The sequence below is a fragment of the Symphodus melops genome, assembly GCF_947650265.1.
Source record: "Symphodus melops genome assembly, chromosome: 22".
NCBI classification, from domain to species: Eukaryota; Metazoa; Chordata; class Actinopteri; order Labriformes; family Labridae; genus Symphodus; species Symphodus melops.
Genome location: NC_136712.1, coordinates 4,296,988 through 4,317,551, shown reverse-complemented (window position 1 = coordinate 4,317,551; position 20,564 = coordinate 4,296,988). Strand labels below are relative to the sequence as shown.

The 20,564-nt window shown below is 40.7% G+C and overlaps 2 protein-coding genes across 3 annotated transcripts in view; one reads left to right on the top strand and one right to left on the bottom strand.

Moving 5' to 3' along the window:
* Positions 1–912: 912 nt before the first annotated feature.
* The window catches only part of lin7a (lin-7 homolog A (C. elegans)), a 31,149-nt gene continuing 11,497 nt past the window's right edge, over positions 913–20,564 (bottom strand). The window contains exons 2-6 of one of the 2 annotated variants that reach the window (XM_079335547.1): positions 19,368–19,486; positions 11,591–11,662; positions 6,322–6,531; positions 5,738–5,953; positions 913–2,455 (exon numbers count right to left, since the gene is read on the bottom strand). In XM_079335547.1, coding sequence (XP_079191673.1) covers positions 5,738–5,953; positions 6,322–6,531; positions 11,591–11,662; positions 19,368–19,486 — 617 coding nt within the window. In that variant the 3' untranslated portion in view covers positions 913–2,455. The remainder of the gene's footprint in view (positions 2,456–5,737; positions 5,954–6,321; positions 6,532–11,590; positions 11,663–19,367; positions 19,487–20,564) is intronic. The other variant, XM_079335546.1, reaches the window with a different exon arrangement.
* acss3 (acyl-CoA synthetase short chain family member 3) overlaps positions 2,454–20,564 on the top strand; it is a 126,165-nt gene continuing 108,054 nt past the window's right edge. Inside the window, exons 1-2 of the mRNA XM_079335544.1 lie at positions 2,454–5,365; positions 6,283–6,413. The gene's annotated coding sequence lies outside the window, so the exon portion shown is untranslated. The remainder of the gene's footprint in view (positions 5,366–6,282; positions 6,414–20,564) is intronic.

Here is a 20,564-nt window from a genome sequence, read left to right as displayed (position 1 = left end):
TTTTCAACACAGCATGTATCTACATAACGATGTAGCTTGTATACCTATGTAGCTTTCTTTCGATCTACCCACGTGTGAATAGTGACTCCTTCACCTGTCCTACTTATATTTAAAGCTAACTTTATAGCCTTACTTCCTGCTTATAGTTAGTTATAGATATATTTTAGGTTTAGGATTGTTAGTAGTCTGAAAAGTGACTTAGATATATGAATTAAGATTAAAGACGACTTAAACTGCTTATCTCCATTTATAAATAATTGATTAAGGACTAAATGCTAAAGACTTGAATAACTGGCAGATATTAACCAGTGGGTTCAGAAATTAAATTTCCACTCGTGCGTCCTTCCTTGTTTGTTCTCTGTGTGAACTGTCTTCATCGCATGCAACCAAAGAGCTCTCAAACAACTAGAAGCAGCTATAGCGTTTGTCGAATTTAACTCGTAAGACAACGCAGAACAAATCCTTCACAGACGCCAACAACATGATGCTGCAAAGGCATTTGTGGGATGGGAAGAAAGGGTCGGCAAAGCATTCACTGTACACAAGCACATAGATTTATTTATACAAATATAGTATGTATAACAATTGCATATCAACAGTTTGCTGTCTTTTTTTTTTTATCTTTACGGTAATACAGGACCATCAGCTTCAAAAATGTCAATTAAGAAAGAGTACCTGTGATTTAAAGATACAAAAAGGGATCTGCTTAGTTGGGATGTTTTGCTTGTAAAATGTAGCAAGGGACAACAAAACTGTATAACCTCCCTGTACAACCTGAGCACAGAGGCAACCGAAAATCACGCTACCCCAGTGCTGACCGGTCATTGAGGATAATTCTCAGCTCAGCATGTTATGCATGTAAAAGAATTTTGCTCAGATGATCTTGTGTAATTACAGTAGATGTACTTTAAATCAGGATAAAACTTGTTTTATTAACAGATGTATCCACGAAGCAATCCAAAGAACACATCTGCAACTCATGAAAATACAAACTGATGACTTTATCACAGCTTCTCATTCTTGACATGCAGCGAGCTCCAGAAAGGTCTCTCCTGTAGTATACAGTAAGTAGTGTGTTTTATGTATTCAACTTCTTTTGGAATGAACATAAGCAGAAACGACGTGAGCGGTAATGCCTGCGTGGTTTAGCCAACGAGACAAAAGAGTCCCACGCAAGGACAATAAAAAAAACAAAAAACTACAGAAAACACATGAAGAAAGATCAACACAGGAGTGATCTCTGGGAAGTGCAGTGCAGACAAAACAAAACAAAACAAAACAAGGAGCATTTAGCACCAAAAGATGGAGGCGTTAGAGAACAAACACAGACCAGGCGGATGACCACTTTAAATCAGCTTATGTGCTGCTAAAGACAAGTTGATAAAGCAGAGATCTCTGACAGGTACAGAGGAATATGATTGTCAAAACAGAAACACAAAGGAATAGATATACATATGCCAGCTGTTAGCTGTGGTACATGAGTAATAATAAAAATAATACATCATATTAAAAGGAGCAATAAACTTTATGTTAAACTCTGAATCTATAAACTTTTAAATAGATACATCTGGAATATAAACAAATCTGGTATATTTGGGTTCAATTCAGTTCAAAATGTGACATTCTGCTTGTTAAATCTCTTGGTGACATATTTTCTAAATACATCTGAGTGGGGATTAGCTTCAAAAAGTCTGTGAATAATCGCAGTTATTGCACATCAATTGTTGGTGCCACCTGTAAATCAATAATCTCTTTAAATGGCACATCAGATTTGATCTGGACACAGGAGCTGCCTTACAGTACATAAGACCCAGTTTGCTTGACAGTGTTTTACATGTTGATGCCATAAACTCAACGTATGTAGGCGATCGTGGATGTATTGAGTGAAACGTCGAAACGGAACATGGTGAGTTATTGCTAAACCTACAAAATACAAAATCTCTCCTGCTACAATATAGAAGGTAAAAAAGAGTTCACGTTTATCCAAAACAGGACAGATTTGACACAAAGAAAAGAAACGAATAGTCATTCATACGGAGACACAAGCACCAGTTGAGGAACCAATAGAAACACCACTGTACAAATGATACCTATGGCAGAAATGGCGATTAAAAAATGGACTTGTGAAGAAAACAACTAACACAAAAAAAAGGGAGTTTCAGTAAGAGTCACAATCAGGAGAAAAGGGAAGTTAAAACAGACGACTTTCAGTGCTTAACTCCCTCGTTCTTGTTCTTCAAAGCACCGGATTCAGGACAAACTGCTCTCTGTGTTTTTTTTGCTCAGTAATCGGTGGTACACTGGAAGGGAGAGAGTGAGTCAAAGAGTCTTCTACTTGTTGGTTTTTCCTCCACGACGGAGAAGAGAGATTTCCTTTTGGGATTCGACGCACACAGATGGTCTTTGAGATCCACCTTTTGTCTCTCTTCTTCACTTCTTCTTCTTTTGGAACATCCTGCGGATCACACAAATACAGAGACAAATACTGAGAGCAATGCCTTCGAGCGTGTTGACAGTTCAGGCAGAGCGAGACTGATTTTTTTTTCAAGCCAATTCTGTCTTGCCAGGGGTTTTTACAAGAAGTGTATATCGCTTTTAAAATTCCATTTAATTCTCATACTGGATTCTGCTTTTGCATGATAAAGCCTGCTTTTTGGGGCAGTTTTTTTTCTTTTAAGCCATCACATCATTAAATAAGAAAATCATGTCCAGCACTTGTCAAATATAATATGACATCAAGTCATACTGTTATTCCTAAAATAAATCTTCCAATTTTTTTTTTGACAGTAGGCTACAACATTTCATTCAAATTTTATAGGGCTGTCAAAATGTATTAATCATGATTAATCACTAAACGTCAATACTTTATTGCATTTAATCACATTTTTGACCACATGTTTGAAACTCCAATATTTTGCACTTAAAAATAAAAAAAATGTCAGGCTTCTATTTTGAATCTTAAGCTGATGGTACTTTTCTTGCTGTTTAAATTTAATGTACTTTTATTTTGAAATAAATGAAGGATCTTTTGGTGAGGATTAAGACAATAACTTAACTGCTGAAAAAGGAACTAATAAAAAACTTTACTTCAGTTTTTTATGATCAGTTTCACTCATAGTCTGACATAACCAGCTGGATGGAACAGACAGTTTGCAGTAACAATGATTGGTGTCTTATCTTGTACTTTATTTGGTGGGAGGAGCTTAGCAGAGTTATATGAGGTACAGTAGCAGAGGAAGAGGTGGAGGTGTTTTCCATCAAAATGTTCATGCTGCTTACTGCAGCTTTAGCCACAGAGATCGCATGTGACAGATTCATAAACAATACAGAGAGACTTTCCAATGCCTGAAGGGGGATCTCTCTGCACCAATCAAAAACCTGCCCTCACCTCTTCCTAGGGAATTGAATATGAAGGTTATGGAAAGGGCATTGTAAATTCCTGGAAAATCCTGAGAGGATTTATAAGAGACTTTTAAAGTGATGGGCGTTAACCGTGTTTTAATTCAATCCTGTGTAGTCTTTGCTGAAACTTTGACTTTAAACTGCACAAACTCTGCTTTTTACATTTCTCTAAAAAAAACACATGCTCTATATAATCAGACAATACCCTTTTAGAAAATGTCCTAAGGAGGTCTTTTAAATGACCGATGCTGTTATGTGGATGATGATCGACATATTTGTGACCCAGGGAGTTGTGTTCTTTTGGCTCTTGTGTTTGTGCAGCAGACAGACAGAGAGGCTCGATGATGGAGACGGGGACACACAGGGATGAATCCCAGGCAAAGCGCTGGCTTATGTTTCATTCCCGTCTGCTTGTGCGTGACACTTGGTCAGCGGCTCTCTTGGCCGTCAAAGCAAATCTCTGCGGTCAGGAGGCCGCCGTCGCTAAAACACTGATCCCAGCTCAGTTCCCGATCTGCGGCTCCAACACAACACACTGTTACAAGCTCCTAAATACCTCCCCAAGCCGCTCCGTGCCAAGTGTAAGAAAAGAGAAACACTTGGGAGATTTAGCTTCAAACAGGCGGTGCCACAGAGCTCTTGGACCGATGCCCGCCTCGTGTACATCAGAGACATGCTTCGATAACTCGAGAAGTCTGGGTAGAATTAACTGCAGAGTGATACGATTCAGCTCGTCTGATTAGTGTCTGAAAAGTTTGTTCTGGCTTTATTAAGTTTTTTCTACACAGGGAATGTTTGTATTAGTGTGAAGGGGAAGTGCAAGGCTTTGTTCTACATTTGGATCGTTAAAATATTGTCTTTAGCAGACGTATGAAAACCCCTTAGCAGGCAACAGCATCGCAGGCTGTATCTCCTTCCCCACATACCTGCAGAGCATGAGCCTCAGATATAATCGCTTTAAGCTTGAATAATTTACAGCCTGTAGTAAAGAAGCAGAGAGGGTGCAGCCTGCACAGAGGAGACCAAACGCTTAGTCTGCAAATGACACCACTGAGGTATATGAGGCTTCATGCTAAGACGTGAATACTGCTGCCTGCACGCGCGCGCGCGCACACACACACACACACACACACACTGAAAAAGGGTTTTCTACTGCAAGCACGGAGAAAAGATGTCACAAAGGAGGTTTAGCCTGTTTGCACTTACACTTACCAATTTAAGCTTCAAATTTGAGCTTCTAGACTGTAAGTCCAAAGGAAATGGTTTTTACTTGTACTCATCTTCAATCAATATTTTGTTTGTGTTCAAAGCTGGATTCAACAAAAACTGAAGTGAAAAAGTGTTTTGACTTTGAAAGGCAGCAAAATCCTTCAAGTTTCATGTCTAGACATTTCCTTATAAATCATGATGCTGCTTCGGGGTCCTGTTATTAAAGCTCCGATAGCCTCGTGGTTGGTCCATGTGCGACATGTACGGAGACGGCCGTCCTCCATAGGGAGCAGCCAGGGTTCGATTCCCACCTGTGGCTCCTTTCTTACATTGATCCCCCGTTCTCTCACCCTTGTTTCTGACTCTGTCCACTATTCTAACTCAATGCTAATACTCTGCTAGCTGTAGCTTAGCTTGGTTTTATTTATGTTTTATTTCAGTGTTTTGAGTTTTATTAATTCCCTGGTGTGGACTGTTTTCTCTTGTATGTTTCTTAGTTTCAGTCTTTCGTGTTTCTTCTTTTATTTTGTGGTTCTGGTCCTCAGTGTTGTCTTGTTTCCTGCCCCTCTTTGTTTTCCTGTCTTGATCGCCCTGATTGTCTTCACCTGTGTAACCAGTCTCACCTGTGTTTGATTACCCCTGTGTCTGTTTAGTCTCTGTGTTCCTTCCCTCGTGTTGTCGCCTCATTGTCTCATGTACCCTGTCTCCTGTCGGATGTTTCTTGTTTCCTGTTGCCGGTTGGATTAAGTTTTGAGTGAGTTTTTTGTTTTAGCCTTTTGTTTAATAAATATTTTTGTGTTTTCCGCAATTGGGTCCTCCTCCTTGGTTTATTCCACCGCAGTCCTGACAGAGACAATGGTATCGATCTCATCTAACTCTTAGCAAAAGATGAAACATTTCAAGTTATGCGAGTGACTTCAAATTTTCTTGTTTTAAAAAATAAAAATAAAATTGTGGGCAGTTTGTGAAAACTGGAGGCAGTAAATGTGGTTAAGGATGAACAAGTCCTCTGTTATGACACTGGCTTTCCATTCATTGAATCATCCTCCTCTTTGGTGGTGTTTTACCTGGTTCTCCTGGCGTCCCCCCCCCCCCCCCTCACCCTTAAAGCAATGAAGCGCCTCACCTACGACATGTGGTTCTGCTGAGAGGACAGGTTCTGCTGCTGCTGCTGCTGCATGAGGAGCTGCTGCTGCTGGCGCCGCCGGGCCGTGCGGAGCTTCTCGAAGCGTGCCTCCATCTCTTCCAGCACTTTGGGGGTGTAGCGAACCACCAGCTTCACGCTGTCCTTGGCCGCTTTCAGAAGCTCCACCGCTTTCTCGTGGTGCTCGCCTTCAACACTCTGCAGGGGTTTTGAGAACGGGGAGAGACTTGAATTTTAAAAGACGCTGACTTGAATATATTGTTAAAAATAGCAACTCATCCATTTTTAATATCCAGTGATATTATGAGCAAATGAGCTGTTGGAGAAATGATTTCACTCCTTTCTCAAGACATTTGGAGGCCCCTCTGATCTCAATCGCTCTCTTGATTGTTCACTGATAATCAACCTACAAATCAAGCTCAGCGCCGCTCTGTGGAAATATTTCAATTAAGATCGCATTCAATTTTTGAATCAAGCACCTTCCCCCTCCAAACAGCAGTCTCCCTCTCTCTCTCTCTTTTCTACAGCTTCCCTATCCAATAACGGATAGACCTGGGCGGACCTACCACGCCGTTGACAGACAGGAGCTGATCCCCTCGCTTTAAGCCTCCGTGCCTCTCAGCCACTCCTCCGGGGATGATGCGAGAGATGTAGATGGGTGAGTTCTGCTCCTTTCCGCCCATCACGTTGAAGCCAAGCCCTTCCTCCGTCTTGGGAAGCTCCACAACCCGTGGGTGGGAGTGACCTTCGCTAGCTGCGAAGGCTGCAACCGTAGCCTAAAGGGGAAAAAAAAGACAAGATTGGGAATTGATTAACAAAAAAAAACTGCCTTTATATCAAATATGCCAAGACTTACAACTATATTTATTTTGTGCTATTTATATTGTGTCTCACTGGGTAAAATTGGTTGAGAACATAGTTAATGAAGGGTGCAAGTTCAAGTTGATCTCTAAGGAAGGACAAGAATGAACGGCATGCTTAAAAGAAAAATTCTGATTGGCAAAGAAGCATAAAATCATAAAAAAGAGAATCTTATATGTAACTTGAGACAGCAGGTTTCATGTGAAATGCAGTCCTACTTTAGAGCAGGGCTATCATCCCTCAAAGGATTTCTGTGAAAAGCAAACCTGACAATATATAAAACGTTTTTTTTTAAGTTTCTTGAACAAAAGTCCTCTGTGACGCCAGGTCTGTTGGAGAATAGAGCCCATGTTTTAAATGACCGTGAGGGAGCTGAGCAGTAAATACATCCAAGTACTTAGACGTTCCCGTTGCCTCTCACAAACAATGGGCTAATCAAGTGGAGTATGTTTGCTCACGAATCAGTCGGCAGTTGCATTTCCTGCAAAGACACAAGATACACACAGGTGGGGGAAATGCAAAAGCTTGGCGTCACGCGTATTTCAATGTTCTTGGTCTGGGTTTTATTTATGGAGCTTTTTGCCTTCTGTCCCAGGATTTCAAACCATTTGCAAACGTGCTTTGGAAGTTCTTTTACAGGGAACAGCTTGAAAATGAGTGTGACGGAAAAGATGAGCTTTATCCATTGGTTTTTATCAAACACGGACGTGCTGTCAGTGACATCGTCTACTGCTTAATGACGAGACATTATGAAGCCCAATGATGGAACTCGCCATATTAGAAATGCTTTTTTCACGTCTGCAACACCAGAATTCACCTGTAGGCTTTCTCCCATGAGGGTCGAAAAGACATCCAGGGAGGACACATACTGGGACAGATACTGTTATTACTGTAGTTAGTGTACCTGAAATGAATGCAAACGTTTTTGTTTTCATAATCAGAACACAGAAACTGACCAGGAGAGAAATGTCTTCTCAGATTTTTTTTTATGCGAGCCAGTGAACTCAAAATGTTTACACGTACTGAAGGTGGACATCAATTACAAAGAGTTTTGGATTTAGTCAGGGCTGTGGATTAGGACTCCACATGAGAAAACTCTCTGGCTTTCCGCGCTCGAGGATTAACACGTCCAAGTTCACGGTGGAGGAGCAGCCAGACAACTTTCAACCTCAGTAACTCCACCAGCTGGTTGATGTTGCCTGCTGTCTGTGGGGTTTTCTTTGAAGCCCCAGCCAAGCTCCTTGCGCCTTGTACCATGAGAACAAAGCACCGTGGAGCTTGTTAGCCGAGCCTGGGATAGCTAATGGCAGACGAACAGAGAGTGAGACAACCCGTGCCCACTGATTCACAGATGCGTTGCCACAGGTGCCCTCCTGTCAAGTCTGCATCATCTAAAGCTATAGTGTGTGAGGTAGAAAGAAAAAGTAGAGGAAGGGATGTTCTGTCAGGAGCGGATATATATCCAAATTCCCCAGCAGCATGCAAGCAGCTTAGCACCTTGAGGTCTTTGACGCTCCCTCCAAGCAGCATCCGCATCTCTGCTCTCTTTTACATATTCATGTTCATCTTCATAACCACATTTTATTTCTGCTCAAAAGGTTTCTCTCATTCTCCTTTTGTCCCCCGCTGCCTGTTTTACTCAGGTTATTGTGTTATGCCAACTCCCTCACCCCCTTCTTCTCTTTTCTATCTCTGTCTTTCTCCCTTTCTTCCTTCCTTCCTTCCTTCCCCTCCTCCCTCTCCTGTCCCATTGTGAAATTAAAAGGCAGCTCCTCAGCATGCATGCCGGCACCTCCCGGGCCTCACGGCACATCGACCTTCACAACTTTATCTCGCTTTCTGCGAACAAAGAAATCTTCTGGCAGATGGCCGGCCACACTGGAGGCATTTTAAATGAAAAGCTTGCTATAGGATACTGATTCTGAAACCACAACTTTATGCATCTGGAGTCGCTCGATCATCGGCTGCCATTATTTTCTCCACAGCGCATAGTCTCCATTAAAAACAGTAATGAGGGCTTTGAGCCAGGAATTAGAATCTAGATTGATTTAATTAACATAGCAATCAAAGGAATTACATTGTGCAGGTGAAACTCAAATCTAAACAGTCAGAAGATTTGCCATATCACTACTAATACACCCGAGAGTAATGGGAACAGAAGAGTTGGCATTTTCACACATTTCATCAGCATTGCCACAGCAGCTTATAGACTTCTTTTCCAATACCACTGCAGCAGTATGCATCTTTTTTTCCATTAAGACTATATGATGCTGATTGGATGCAATCAGCACTGTGGCCTAGTTGAGCTGTGATCTCCAGAGGGAGTTGGGAAAGTTATTAAAACATCCACTTCTCCTAGTTTTGAGTGTCCCCTCAGCTAAGCCAGCTCAGGCCATTAGCTGTGTGCTTAATTGCACGGGGGATATGCAATTTTAATTCATATTTGGAAGCAGTAACTTCTTAAAAGTTTTGGGCAAAGAGTTACAAAAAAAAAAAAAGGAAGGAAGAAGTTTTAAAGCTGCTTAAATCATGTCTACGTAGATGCTTCGGGCTTCAGAAAAAAGGACACTTTTTTTATACCCTCCAGCAGAACTGTCATGGTTTCTTTGTAGGGAGAAATGACTCTGCTCTACTCAAAAGATGATACGTTTTCTTTAATGTCAGATGATGGTGCCCACTTGACAAATGACAGGATATTCCAAAAGCAGCGGTGAAAGAAATTGCAGCTGCGTTTGACAGCAAATTTACTTATTTTGGACATCCTTGTATACACAGGGAATAGCTTTATACAGACGGAGATCAACATATTTGCTTTTCTCAGAAAGGGAATGACGGGTCTTTTATATCGATGCGTCACATATGGAGGCTCGAGGCAATTATCTTGTACAGCTCGTCTTGTACATATCAATCTTTAATTACTTGTTTATATTTTCAGTTGATTGTTCTTATTTAATGTTTACATTGTACAGAGAGAGCACAGTCTATCGAAGTTATATTCCTTGTGTGTTAAACATAACTGGCCAATAAAGTTTATTCTGTTTAGGAATTAGCCTAATTTAGCTTGAAAAAACGAGGAAGTAGCTTACCTGGCTCGGTGCAAAGTCAGAAATATGACTCGAGGACATATTAAATCTTTTTGAGCCACATAGAAACAGATTTTTTTTAATTCAAGTTTAAAGTGTTTGCAAACAGACAAATGAGCTAACATAGACTAAAAAGAGACATGGATTAATGTGTTAGCTTAAGAGGTGCTAGCATGGATAGATAGAAATATTCCTTGGACCTTCTGGGCATTTGGAATTTACTGTCGTGCTCAAAATGCAACGTCGTTAGTTACTGTAGATAAGCTAACAAAAGCAGCACTCTGCATTTGAAGCCAAGTACAATATCTCTTCATACCCACACGATGATGCTCTTCCTTCTGGGTATTTTTTCCCTCATCTTTTTCAATTCCCATCCTCCACCTACTCCCTGTGATGCCCACTGAAGAGGAGTGGACCCAGCTGGACACTGAACCTCTGAAGGACGGAGAGATGCTCTCATCTCTTTTGTTCTACCCGCATCTCATCATCCTCATCCTCCGCATGAAATCAGACAAGCCTGCCCTCTTTGTTTTCTTCCATAAAAGCCTGTGTCTCTGGCAGGCGATGTGCTGATTACAATTCCTTCTAAAGTGAGCAGATCAAGCCCATCTCTTTTGTATACGAAAATTAGATTATTATATTGTATTGCATTCGAGCAGCACCTGAAAATGTGTCCTTTGTAGTTTTGTCCCCAACGTGTTGTGTTTTCTAAACTGTCATCCACAAAAAAAAAAAGATAAACGGAAGAAGCAAAGAAAGGGCTTTTTCAATGATTGACATCTCATATTAAAAAAAAATCAATGAAAAGATATGAGCTGTCATATTAAAAAGCTCTGACGTGAGCAATGAATCTTGGGTAAATATGAAAGGCCGCAAAGGAAAAATCGAGATTAGTTATCTTGGTTTGAATGCATACTGAAGACTTAAGGGAACAAAATGAAGAAATCAATCTTATCCAGCAAATCTGTCAAAACAAATATGCCTCTATCATCATATTGTTTTACAGAAGTCATTTATCAGCCAGGTTGTGTAAGAGAAACATAAAATGGCATCAGTGTTGATACGAGCAAACAAAATGTGTGTTTAATCTTCAGGCTGCTAATCGGATGATTGAGAAAGAACATTTTGTGCAATATCAAAAGATTTTCTGCTAAAAGGAGAAGACATTTAGTGACTCAAGATTGTTAAAATAGGGATAAGAGTTGAAACTGTTAGTGGAAAATAAATTACATTTTAAGTGTGTTATGCCATTTGCCGACTGCTTTTCCGAAGGCAAAAATTAACAAATGGTTTGCGTTTTTTCGTGGAGGAAAAAGCCTCCTTGGACTGTCTGAATTTGGATTAGGGTTACCTGTTCTGCCCGTTTGTGTCTTCGTATTTAAATGCACATTCTGGATGTTTACATGAATTAGACGGAGGGTGGTTGCAGATCAATCATAAATATAATCTCTTAAATCCATTTATAGTATATCTTATCTCAGAGTAATGTCTCAGGAACACCCAGAGGACAAACACATAGACATTTGAATATCTCATTTTTAATCCAGGAGCAATTCCTCCCAGTCTCAACGGCTAATCTGAAAGAGCAACAATGAAACTGTGCTTAAATACTACTATGAAATACATTTGCATGTGATTTTGGAATTCGTTGCCATGACTACAGAATTGGCTCTCTTACATGGCATAGCTTAATTACGGTCATACAGTCTTAATGTGGGCCATTAGCATTGTAGACTGGACTTCGCTAATATTGTTCAGCTGTGAGCAGAAGAGACGATGAGAATTGTATCTCTTTGTAATGTGATCAACAGATAGTTCATCACTTCAGAGTTTTTATTGCTAATAATGAGTGCTGCAGAGCTCAGATTCAGCTCCCCAAAGAAGTTCTCACCTTGGCTGTGGCCCTCGCCTGGTACTCTGGACAGCCATTCACCGTAATTGTTTCGTGCATGTACTGGTACACCTGTGAGAAATGGAGAGAGACAGGTGTTATAATGATGATTCACATGGTTGGAAAACGAAATCCCCGGCTCAAACTGTTCATTTTCATAGTCAAATGACGGCGCTCCATTACAGCAACAAGAGGCTGGAAACACCTGGAAGTCAGGCCCAGAGGTTTTGTATTCTTGGTAGAAAACTGTACAGCCGTGAAGTGCTGCTCTTAAAAAGGTCTGCTAAAATATAAACCCATGTAAACAATCTGAAGATCTCATTATGTTGCCTGCTTCATGGCTTTGTCACATCTGAAATCCCCTTTGAAATGTGACAAATCAGAGAAATGAGCAAGAAAGCTCTCAGGCAAGAAGAGAGAAAATTTCAGTTAGTGTATTTAAGAGGTTTTAGGGTGCAATAGTAACAGCTTTGAAGATCAGATTTGTGTAAATCATAATATAATGAAACCTAAGAGTGCTCTTTATGTGTGCAGCACCATGCATTTCTTTTCTTTAAAAAAAAGAAAAGAAATGGAAGCTGGTGCTGACTTTGTATACAGCAGAGAATGTCTCTAGGACAGGATGTTAAACATTGCTGCTGGGTCGGATTTGGTGCCAAGATATGGGTTACTGTATGCACAATTACAGCAGTTGGGTGGAAAAAAAAAAAAAAAGCTTCCCGGCCTATTTGCTGATTCAGATAGAATCCATACAGACCGCTGACCTTTCTGTCTTTAAAAGACATCTTACAACTGAGCTTGTTCAAAGGGTAAAAGAGAGAATAAGAAGCAGAATGAGTTTTTGGGGCTGGTGTACTGCATTACAAGGGTAACCCCGCTTTTCAGGTGGATAAGAAAGGCAAACTTGCTACAGTGGTGCAAATAAAATTAGGAGATTAGGCCCCGATGACGATTTCACACAACTAACATACAACCCTCGAGCAGTATTCACTGATTTTGATGAAACTGGATCACAGCTGGTGGAGTAAAGTTTTCTGATAAGCAGATACCACTTCTGAAGTACATCAGATCTATAGCCGACTCTGGTCGCATCTACAAGCTGTGAACACCTTGGCCATAACTATGTTTTAAGATTGCATCCATTATATCTACTACCGAAATTCACTAAAACCTAGTGCTCCCCCTATAGGCCTGGAGGTATTTGTGGTATTTGTATTTCTCTGTAGCGTATTTTGTGAGAGTTTGTTCATTTTGGGCTTTTTATGCCTTTATTTTAGATAGAACAGTGGATGGTAAGAAATCGAAAGTGTGTGGAATGACATGCGGGAACGGAGCCACAGGTCGGATTTGAACCCGGGCCGTCTGCGTAGAGAAATACAGCCTCTGTTTGTGGTGACCACAAAGCAGCCACCCCTTCAGCGTAATGTTGTGTTATTGTCAGCACATTTCGGTTGCTTGTCTTTTTTTTTTATTTTTTTTTTATCGTTTGTGTGGGCTTTGTTTCTGACTTTGCATCCCAGTTCCCGTTGCTGGGGCGCATTTGAATATAGCTAATTCACTTCATCTCTACTGAGGCAGTCTGTACAGTGTAGCTTTAGGATTTGAGTTTGACCATGAAAGGAGGACAGAGACTAAGAAACAAATAACAGATGTTTGGGATGATTGAACACGTCTCAGAGGAGGTATTGTTGCTGTGCTGGCGAAACTCCTGCAATGAGAAACAACATAGACAAGTTTTCCAAGTACTAACACATTCATTTGAATTAATGCCACATCAACAGCCTCGAAGTATTTAAAGCAGAACAAGAAATCACTTTTTAATCAGCGTAATGATATACTCTGTAATTTCTTTGTGCAAACTGAACTCTACTATTGTCTATGACATATCCGATGCCATGGCTCTGAAATGAATTTTAATAATCTGTTTACGCTCTCTAGATGATGTCTCTCATCAAAGCATGGCAGCTTGCCTGGGAGCAAACAAGTCTGGTATCTTTGACGTACCACAGAACAACATAACAAAGGCCTGTCGTTTCTACCAAAATAATCAGAAGGATGTATTCTTATAGGGTAGAATCCGACAGATGTTTGTATGTAGGGATCTCAGAGAACTGGTGAAAAAAAATATCCATGAAGTTCTGCTGCCTTGTTTGCTCCTAAATCTCAAAGAAAGACAGAAAAAGAGTGGTTTGTGAGAGTGCAGCTTCTCATTTCAAACTGCAGCACAGATTCATATCGCAGATGCATTCGGAGAAAAGAAGCCTGCAATCCAAACACACATTCTCAACTCCCAAATGACATCGTTCCTGAAGACTACTTCCACCTTTGCTCTTTTCGAGGCTGTGCACGGCTTCAAACGACATGAAAGGTTTGGCTTGTCACTGCCTGCCTACTTCCTGTCCGTCACCTTTACTTTTTTTTGTACTCTACCCCAACTCCTAATTACACCCATTTATTCAACCTGCAACTGTCACTTATTCTCAGCACTTCTAAAAAAAAAGAAATCTGTGTAATTACCTGCTGTATCTAACTGTTAAAGAAATAGCTTTTATGCTTTCAAACATTTGTCTGTATCAGGTAAATGTTTAGTAATGGCCTCTTCTAACAGTGTTTTACATACAGAGCTGCACTTTTGATGTAATATTTGATATGGTGACTTGACAAAGAGTGTTCTAAGTTCACTCCCTGGTTGCTTCGTTGATGGATTTTAAAACTTATTTTGCAGTTGAAGGCGTAATTGAGCACAGGGGAAGCAGCCAGTCAGACTTGCAAATTACTTTTTTGCACTCTTTCCTCATTAATAAGATGGAGTTTTTGATTTTTGTTTCTTTTTTTTTTTATGCACCCTGACAGTACCATAGCATATTTAAAAATAGCAGGAAACTAGGTTGTGACTCTTGTTAAAGAAAGTAGGAAGAGGTTTGTTGCTGGCATCTCAGAAATAGACAATAAATCCACCGTTTTTAGCAGGATGGACTCAGATCACGAGTGGTTGCCATGGCTGCTTCTTATCCTTTGTTTTTTGGTGGATTTGCAAACCAATTGTGCATACTGCTACCTACTGTACTGTCAAACTGTGTACATACACAACTGTACTTTGGCAAAGAACTATGTTACAAATGTGAATGTAGACCAGCAGGGGAGAAAGGTAGAATCGACCTGGGGATGAAGCCTATTGGGAAAAGTCCACCATATTCACACTTATTGTCCTTTTTTTGTCGAACTACTCTGTAGGGGCATTGATCTGGTTCATACAACTTGACCAAATCATGAGGCATTTTGGTGATATTTGAAGACAAACACACTAATCCTTGGAGGATACTGGAGTAGACACCTACACACAGGAGGCCACAAAGCCAGAGAATAGTAGGAGATGCCTGCAGGGCGTACTGACGTTGCAACGCTGTTAGTAACCATGGCTTCCTGCCTCCTTTTCTGAGTCACAGGGACGAAGAGGAGGGAGGGGGTGGATAAAAGTGAGGTCAAAAGAGAGGTTTTAGACTGTGATGTTGATAAGAACCAGTACAGGACTTAACAATATAACTCCCCTCTGGGCGATGCAAACCATGCCACAGAGGGAAAATATTGAACTTGCACGCACTGACTTAATGTACCTTTCATCCTTTGGCTTAATGTGATGTGGGAGGCAGCAGCATCAAAATTGAGTCAACATTAAATCCTCAGCCCTCCATTCATAAAAAGAACACAGTCAATTATGCTGATTGAAAATCTCTGCTGAAGTGGAAAATCAACCTCAATGCTGACGGTGATGAAAGATGCCATGGCTCCGGCCTGCTTTTTTCACACTTCCAGTGTTGGTCGAGTGGGACTCTCTAACCCAATATACTTTGAATTCCTGCTCTCCATCATTTCCAGCTGGTTAGCTCCTCCAGTAACTTCGTCTTGTGTCCTTCCTTTCCCATTTGCAAGGCTGATTGACCCTAACTCATTTAGGCTGATGCAGAGGGACTAACACACAGAAACCTCTGTCATTGATAAATGCGGCAGGGAAAGAAAACCAGCTCATCAAATACTCTCATTCATTTGCTGATTTTGCTCTTCCCTGTCGTCCATGCGGCCTGTCATCTCTAACAAGCCTGATTCATGTTCTGTAAAATCTATTGACGTCCAGAATCAGGATACAGAGGTAGGGTTTTGACTCTGCATTAAATAAGTCTGGTGATATCAGCAGGCTCTGCATTGACTTACAAGACTGGTAAGCTTCATTATCACATGTGTGGAGGAAATATAACAAAAGACTGGAATCGATAGAAAAGTCATCCCCATTATCAAAATGTCACAGTTTTATTGCCTTTAAAAACACGAGTAGTTAGATGGCAGTGGATGGATGATGGTTGGATAGATGGTTGGATGGATGATGGTTGGATAGATGGTTGGTTGGATTGATGGTTGGATGGATGATGACACAGGAATGAGAAGTTGATCAGGTTTAACATGAATATGATGTTTTTGTTATGTCAAGGGGGCGAAAAGAGAAAATAAAGGAATAAGGAATACAGCTTGTCTGCACTAAAAAAAGAATTGCTGTTTTTCTATGCCTCTGAAGATGCATTGTAATCATTACCAGCAATATGTCAAGTCATTTCGAAGGTGTTGCTAAGACAACGGAACGGGTATCAAAAGCCATCTGCAAAATAGGAAACCAATTTTTTAAAACATATTTTGGATTGATAAATGGGTTACACATTATTTAAGGATACCTGTACACTTAAGTAAATGGACAAAACTTTAGTTTATGGTGATGTTAAAGTCTATTTGTTGCTAAAAAAAACGACACCATGTGGTTAATGATCCCTGAGATGCTCTTTCTTATAATAAACACATTCAGTACTACTCTTGCAAATCAGGGCCATTAAATCCAGGCTAACTGCTGTTTTCCCACTAAGATCCCCCTCCATGCTGAATTTCCTCTAATTGTTTCAGATCCGAACAGAGCATCCGGGGACACAGCTGTTGAGAACAGTGACATTCCTCAATGAGAACTTCTTTAGCACTCTGTATAATAATTATCTTTAGTTTGCCTCAGCCTGCACTTAAAATGTAATCTTCAGCTGGCTAAGAAGCTGTTCTATCACTAGCTCCCACATACCTGTAATCATATACCAAACCTTGTTGCTGATGGATTTGGTTGGCAACATGTTTAGCCTGCTCCTTGTGGGAGAAGTGGTCTGCATCTTTAGGCATCTGGTGCCGCTGTGGCGGCCCCCTTTTTTAAAGAGGTTTTTGAAAATCATTGTCCTTGCACTCCAGCGGCTGGCACTGAGATAAGCCAGCCGGTTGCCAGACTGTGCAGTTGGTGTCAGGAGATGCCAGAGCAGAGCTGGACGCTGTAAAAGGAGCAGAATCAGGCTTTCTTCCTTTCTGTCTTTCTACACGATGTCAGGGGAGTTTACGTGACGCTCTGTTTTTCTCCTAATTGGTTTCATATTTAAAATATACTGAAAAATACTATTGTTAAAGAAATTGACACTTGTCACAGGAAGACAAAAGCGTCCTGTTTTGCCATATCAAGTTTGAAATTACAATCTGCAAAAGAGTGGCTCATCATTTTGAGTACAACACTGGAGTGAAGAAATGCTTCACTTTGAATACCAGCTCTTAGAAAGGGTCAATGACTTCCCCCCCCCCCCAAAAAAAAATTACAATGTAGACTTATCCAAAAGAAATAAGATTTATATGAGCATCCAAAGTGGATACAATTTAATGATTGATTGGACGTGATTCAAAGTGGTGAATATAACAGACATGGATGTAAAGGCAAAGAAGAGAAGATGTGATCATATTGAGGTGAAAGGGCAGAGCAGATAAAGCCCGACCTTGTGTTGGCTGGGCCTGCTTTTCTGTTGGGCAGGCAGGTGCCACAACCAGCCGTTAGCTTGTTGCTAGTGTGCTAAATCATCTGCTTCACTTTTACAACAAAATGTAATATTCTCAGGTAGCTTGCAGTTTAGGTAATAGCAGTGAATTTACACACTTACCCTTTAGTGAATGTGTGCTTCTAGTGGCACTTCTACAGGCTCTACCTTTACAGAAACTACGACACAGTGTCATTACATCTAGGGTCTTGAAAAAACACGACGCCAGCACTTGTTTTTGGGTTTCTCGTGTTCCTCTTTGATGATAGTTGTCCAGAAAAGAGATTCATCCAGGATGAGACTGAAATTGACTTTTAACCGTTTGTGAAGCTTTGTGAAGCAGTGAAATTGTATTTAACGTCTCCCTTAATTTCGAAAGCAACTCTCTGGAAATGTAGAGATTCTCCCTTATAATAAAGGCTGCTGATTGTCTGCCTTTAATTCCTGGACAATTTACATGTCACTTTATTTGTCGTTAAACACAGGGTCCATTGAGCATCTGTCATTTGTTTGTCTGCTCTTCAAACTGCTGTTTGCTTAACAAATACACGCTGCTGAGTAATGCTTCAGTGGGATATATCACAACCGACAGGACACTAAATACACAAGCTGGGTGGTTATCAGCCTGTGTTGTGGTGTCATGTAGAGTGACTGCTCTTGTTTGCCTGGCATGCCGGCCGCTTGATAAATGGTGTGAAGACGAAGGATCAGTGGGTGGCAGTTTTTTTTTCGTGGTTATGAAAAGCATTTTTAACAAAGGAGGAAAACACGAAATCGTGTTTCAAATTCACAGTTTAGCCAAGCTGTTCAAATGAGATTAAAACCAATTTTTTTTTGCACCGATTTGTTTAGATTAAAAATTCAGTGTAAGCAGCGTTATTAGGCCGTCACGTTGATCAAGTGTGTGATGTTCTGCCCGGCGTTTTGTGTTCTGTGTGAATTTTTCATTTAGTCAAATATTCATTGTGCCGCTCATTCTTGGTGTTCAGTTTGAGCAGCGATAAGGAAGAGCAATAATCTGACATTTTCATTATGTTGCAGTCGTGTTTGATTGATGTAAAACAGCAGTGGCTTAAAGGTACAGCCACAACACGGTTTTTTACAGCAAAACCTTAATGCAGTTTATTTCTTTGTGCAATTTAAAGCACCAGTAGCGCCCACACGTCACAAACGAGACCAAAAAACGTATTTTACCTACAAAATAAAGGTGTCACAAGCTAATCACAAAGTTGGCAGTAAAGTCACTACTTAATGCTACAATATTCAATGATACTTAAATAGGGCTCTGCTACAACAGTACATGATAGCTTAAATGTGCTGTCATGAGAAGCTTTTTGAGTCGATTCTTGGTCTATTTTGAACAAAAAAAAGTACGCTAACATGTCACAGCATTTGACTTTGTCTTGACTTCTTTCCAAAAACTAAAGCTTTTGCTTGAGGCGATGCTTTAATGATATTGAGTTTTCTTTATAGAGTTTTTTTTCTCAGGGACACGAGTCTGAAAAAAAAAAAATGCCTTTATCAAGTCTCTGAAAAGTATGTGGCATTAGCCCATCAGATATGATAGAGCATATATGTACTAATACTATATAGCCTATCCTTTTTAAATTGTACTGGATCTATGAGATGCTATCCTTTCACTGTGCTAGTTTACATCCAGGTAGTAAAGCATTAAGACAGTTTGAATGAAGACATTAACCATGGCTACTGCCACAGGAAGAGGTGGACAGCTGAGACTTTGCATATGACTGGCATCACAGCCCTGAATTGATGTAAAGTATTCTTGCTTTCTTGGTTTGTTTGGCATAAAAAGAAAGTATATGACATGAGTCATGTTGTTGTTGTTGTTGTTGTTGTTGTTGTTGACAGACCAGCTGTTCATGTCCTTGACATTGACTCACCTCTCTGATAGCTGTGCAGAACTCGCTCTGAAGCACCTTCTTCAGAGACTGGAGCTTGTGACCTGGCACGTCACCCGACTCCTGCAGCTTCTCCAGCAGTTCGATAGCCCTGGCAACATCTGGCAGAGAGAGGGAAGGAGAAAACGGGTGTGAGAGTACTCATGCCAAGAGGACAGTGTCGGGAAAAAATGCCGCGCTCAATTTCATTAACAGCACCGCTACGAGGAAGGCACTGGAGCAAATCAATGGGTGGGATAATGGAAATAGACTTAGTCAAGGCCAGCCGGGGCAAGAAAGATAGAATGGCGGTCCCATCCACGGATCGTTTACTTTGCCCCGGCTTTTGCATAAGAATAAAAAGGAGAGCGAATAAGTCAAGCACTGATTTGTTCAAACGTCACGTAAGAGGAGGCACCGGCAGGCATTACAAAGCATTTACAATAAAACCAAAAAGCCTCAAGTTTCGGAGCTGTGACTCTGGGGTCTACTGAGCGCTCCGCCTATAATTAGCCTGAGCTGAATGAGTTCAGCTGATTAATTTCTTGCCCTCCAAAGCTGGCAGGCCAAATACAGATAATGGAAGCAGAGGGAAGTTTTGGTACTCAATCGCTCGACTTGGACTACTGGGTCAATAACATGTTTTATTCAGCCTATGTGTTCAGAGACATGTGATCACACATAGGAAGAACAGGTGGTGCAGCTTTACAGTAGTTTGGTTTTAGCACTGTAAAACATCTTTCAGGGCAGAGAAGCCAGCTCCAACCAGAGACATTATAAAAGAGGTGGCTGTATCAACGATAACATCATTCATGGTTTTCTGTCCTGCTGTTTGGAAGCCTTGATATCCCCATCACCATCTTTTTTTTTTAAAGCCAGAAGAGACAATACTATATGGATGTCAAAGTGAATATGAATTGCCGCGTGTGTACCCAGAGTGCCTTAGTAGTTAAATGTCAATATCTTGGTAGCAATGCCCAAAGAATACTCATGAAGTAATCTCTCTCGAAAAATTTGAACATCAGGCTGTCATGACTCAAAACTAGTGATTGAAACCCTTAACTCATGGAAATATGTTTTGAGGGGTTATTAAATCAGCTGAGAATTAGGGTAATTTTTACATAGACTTCTTTACACTCAACGGCGTAGTCGCCCCCTGGTGGCTGTTGAAAATGATACAAATCCACTGCACTTCCAAAT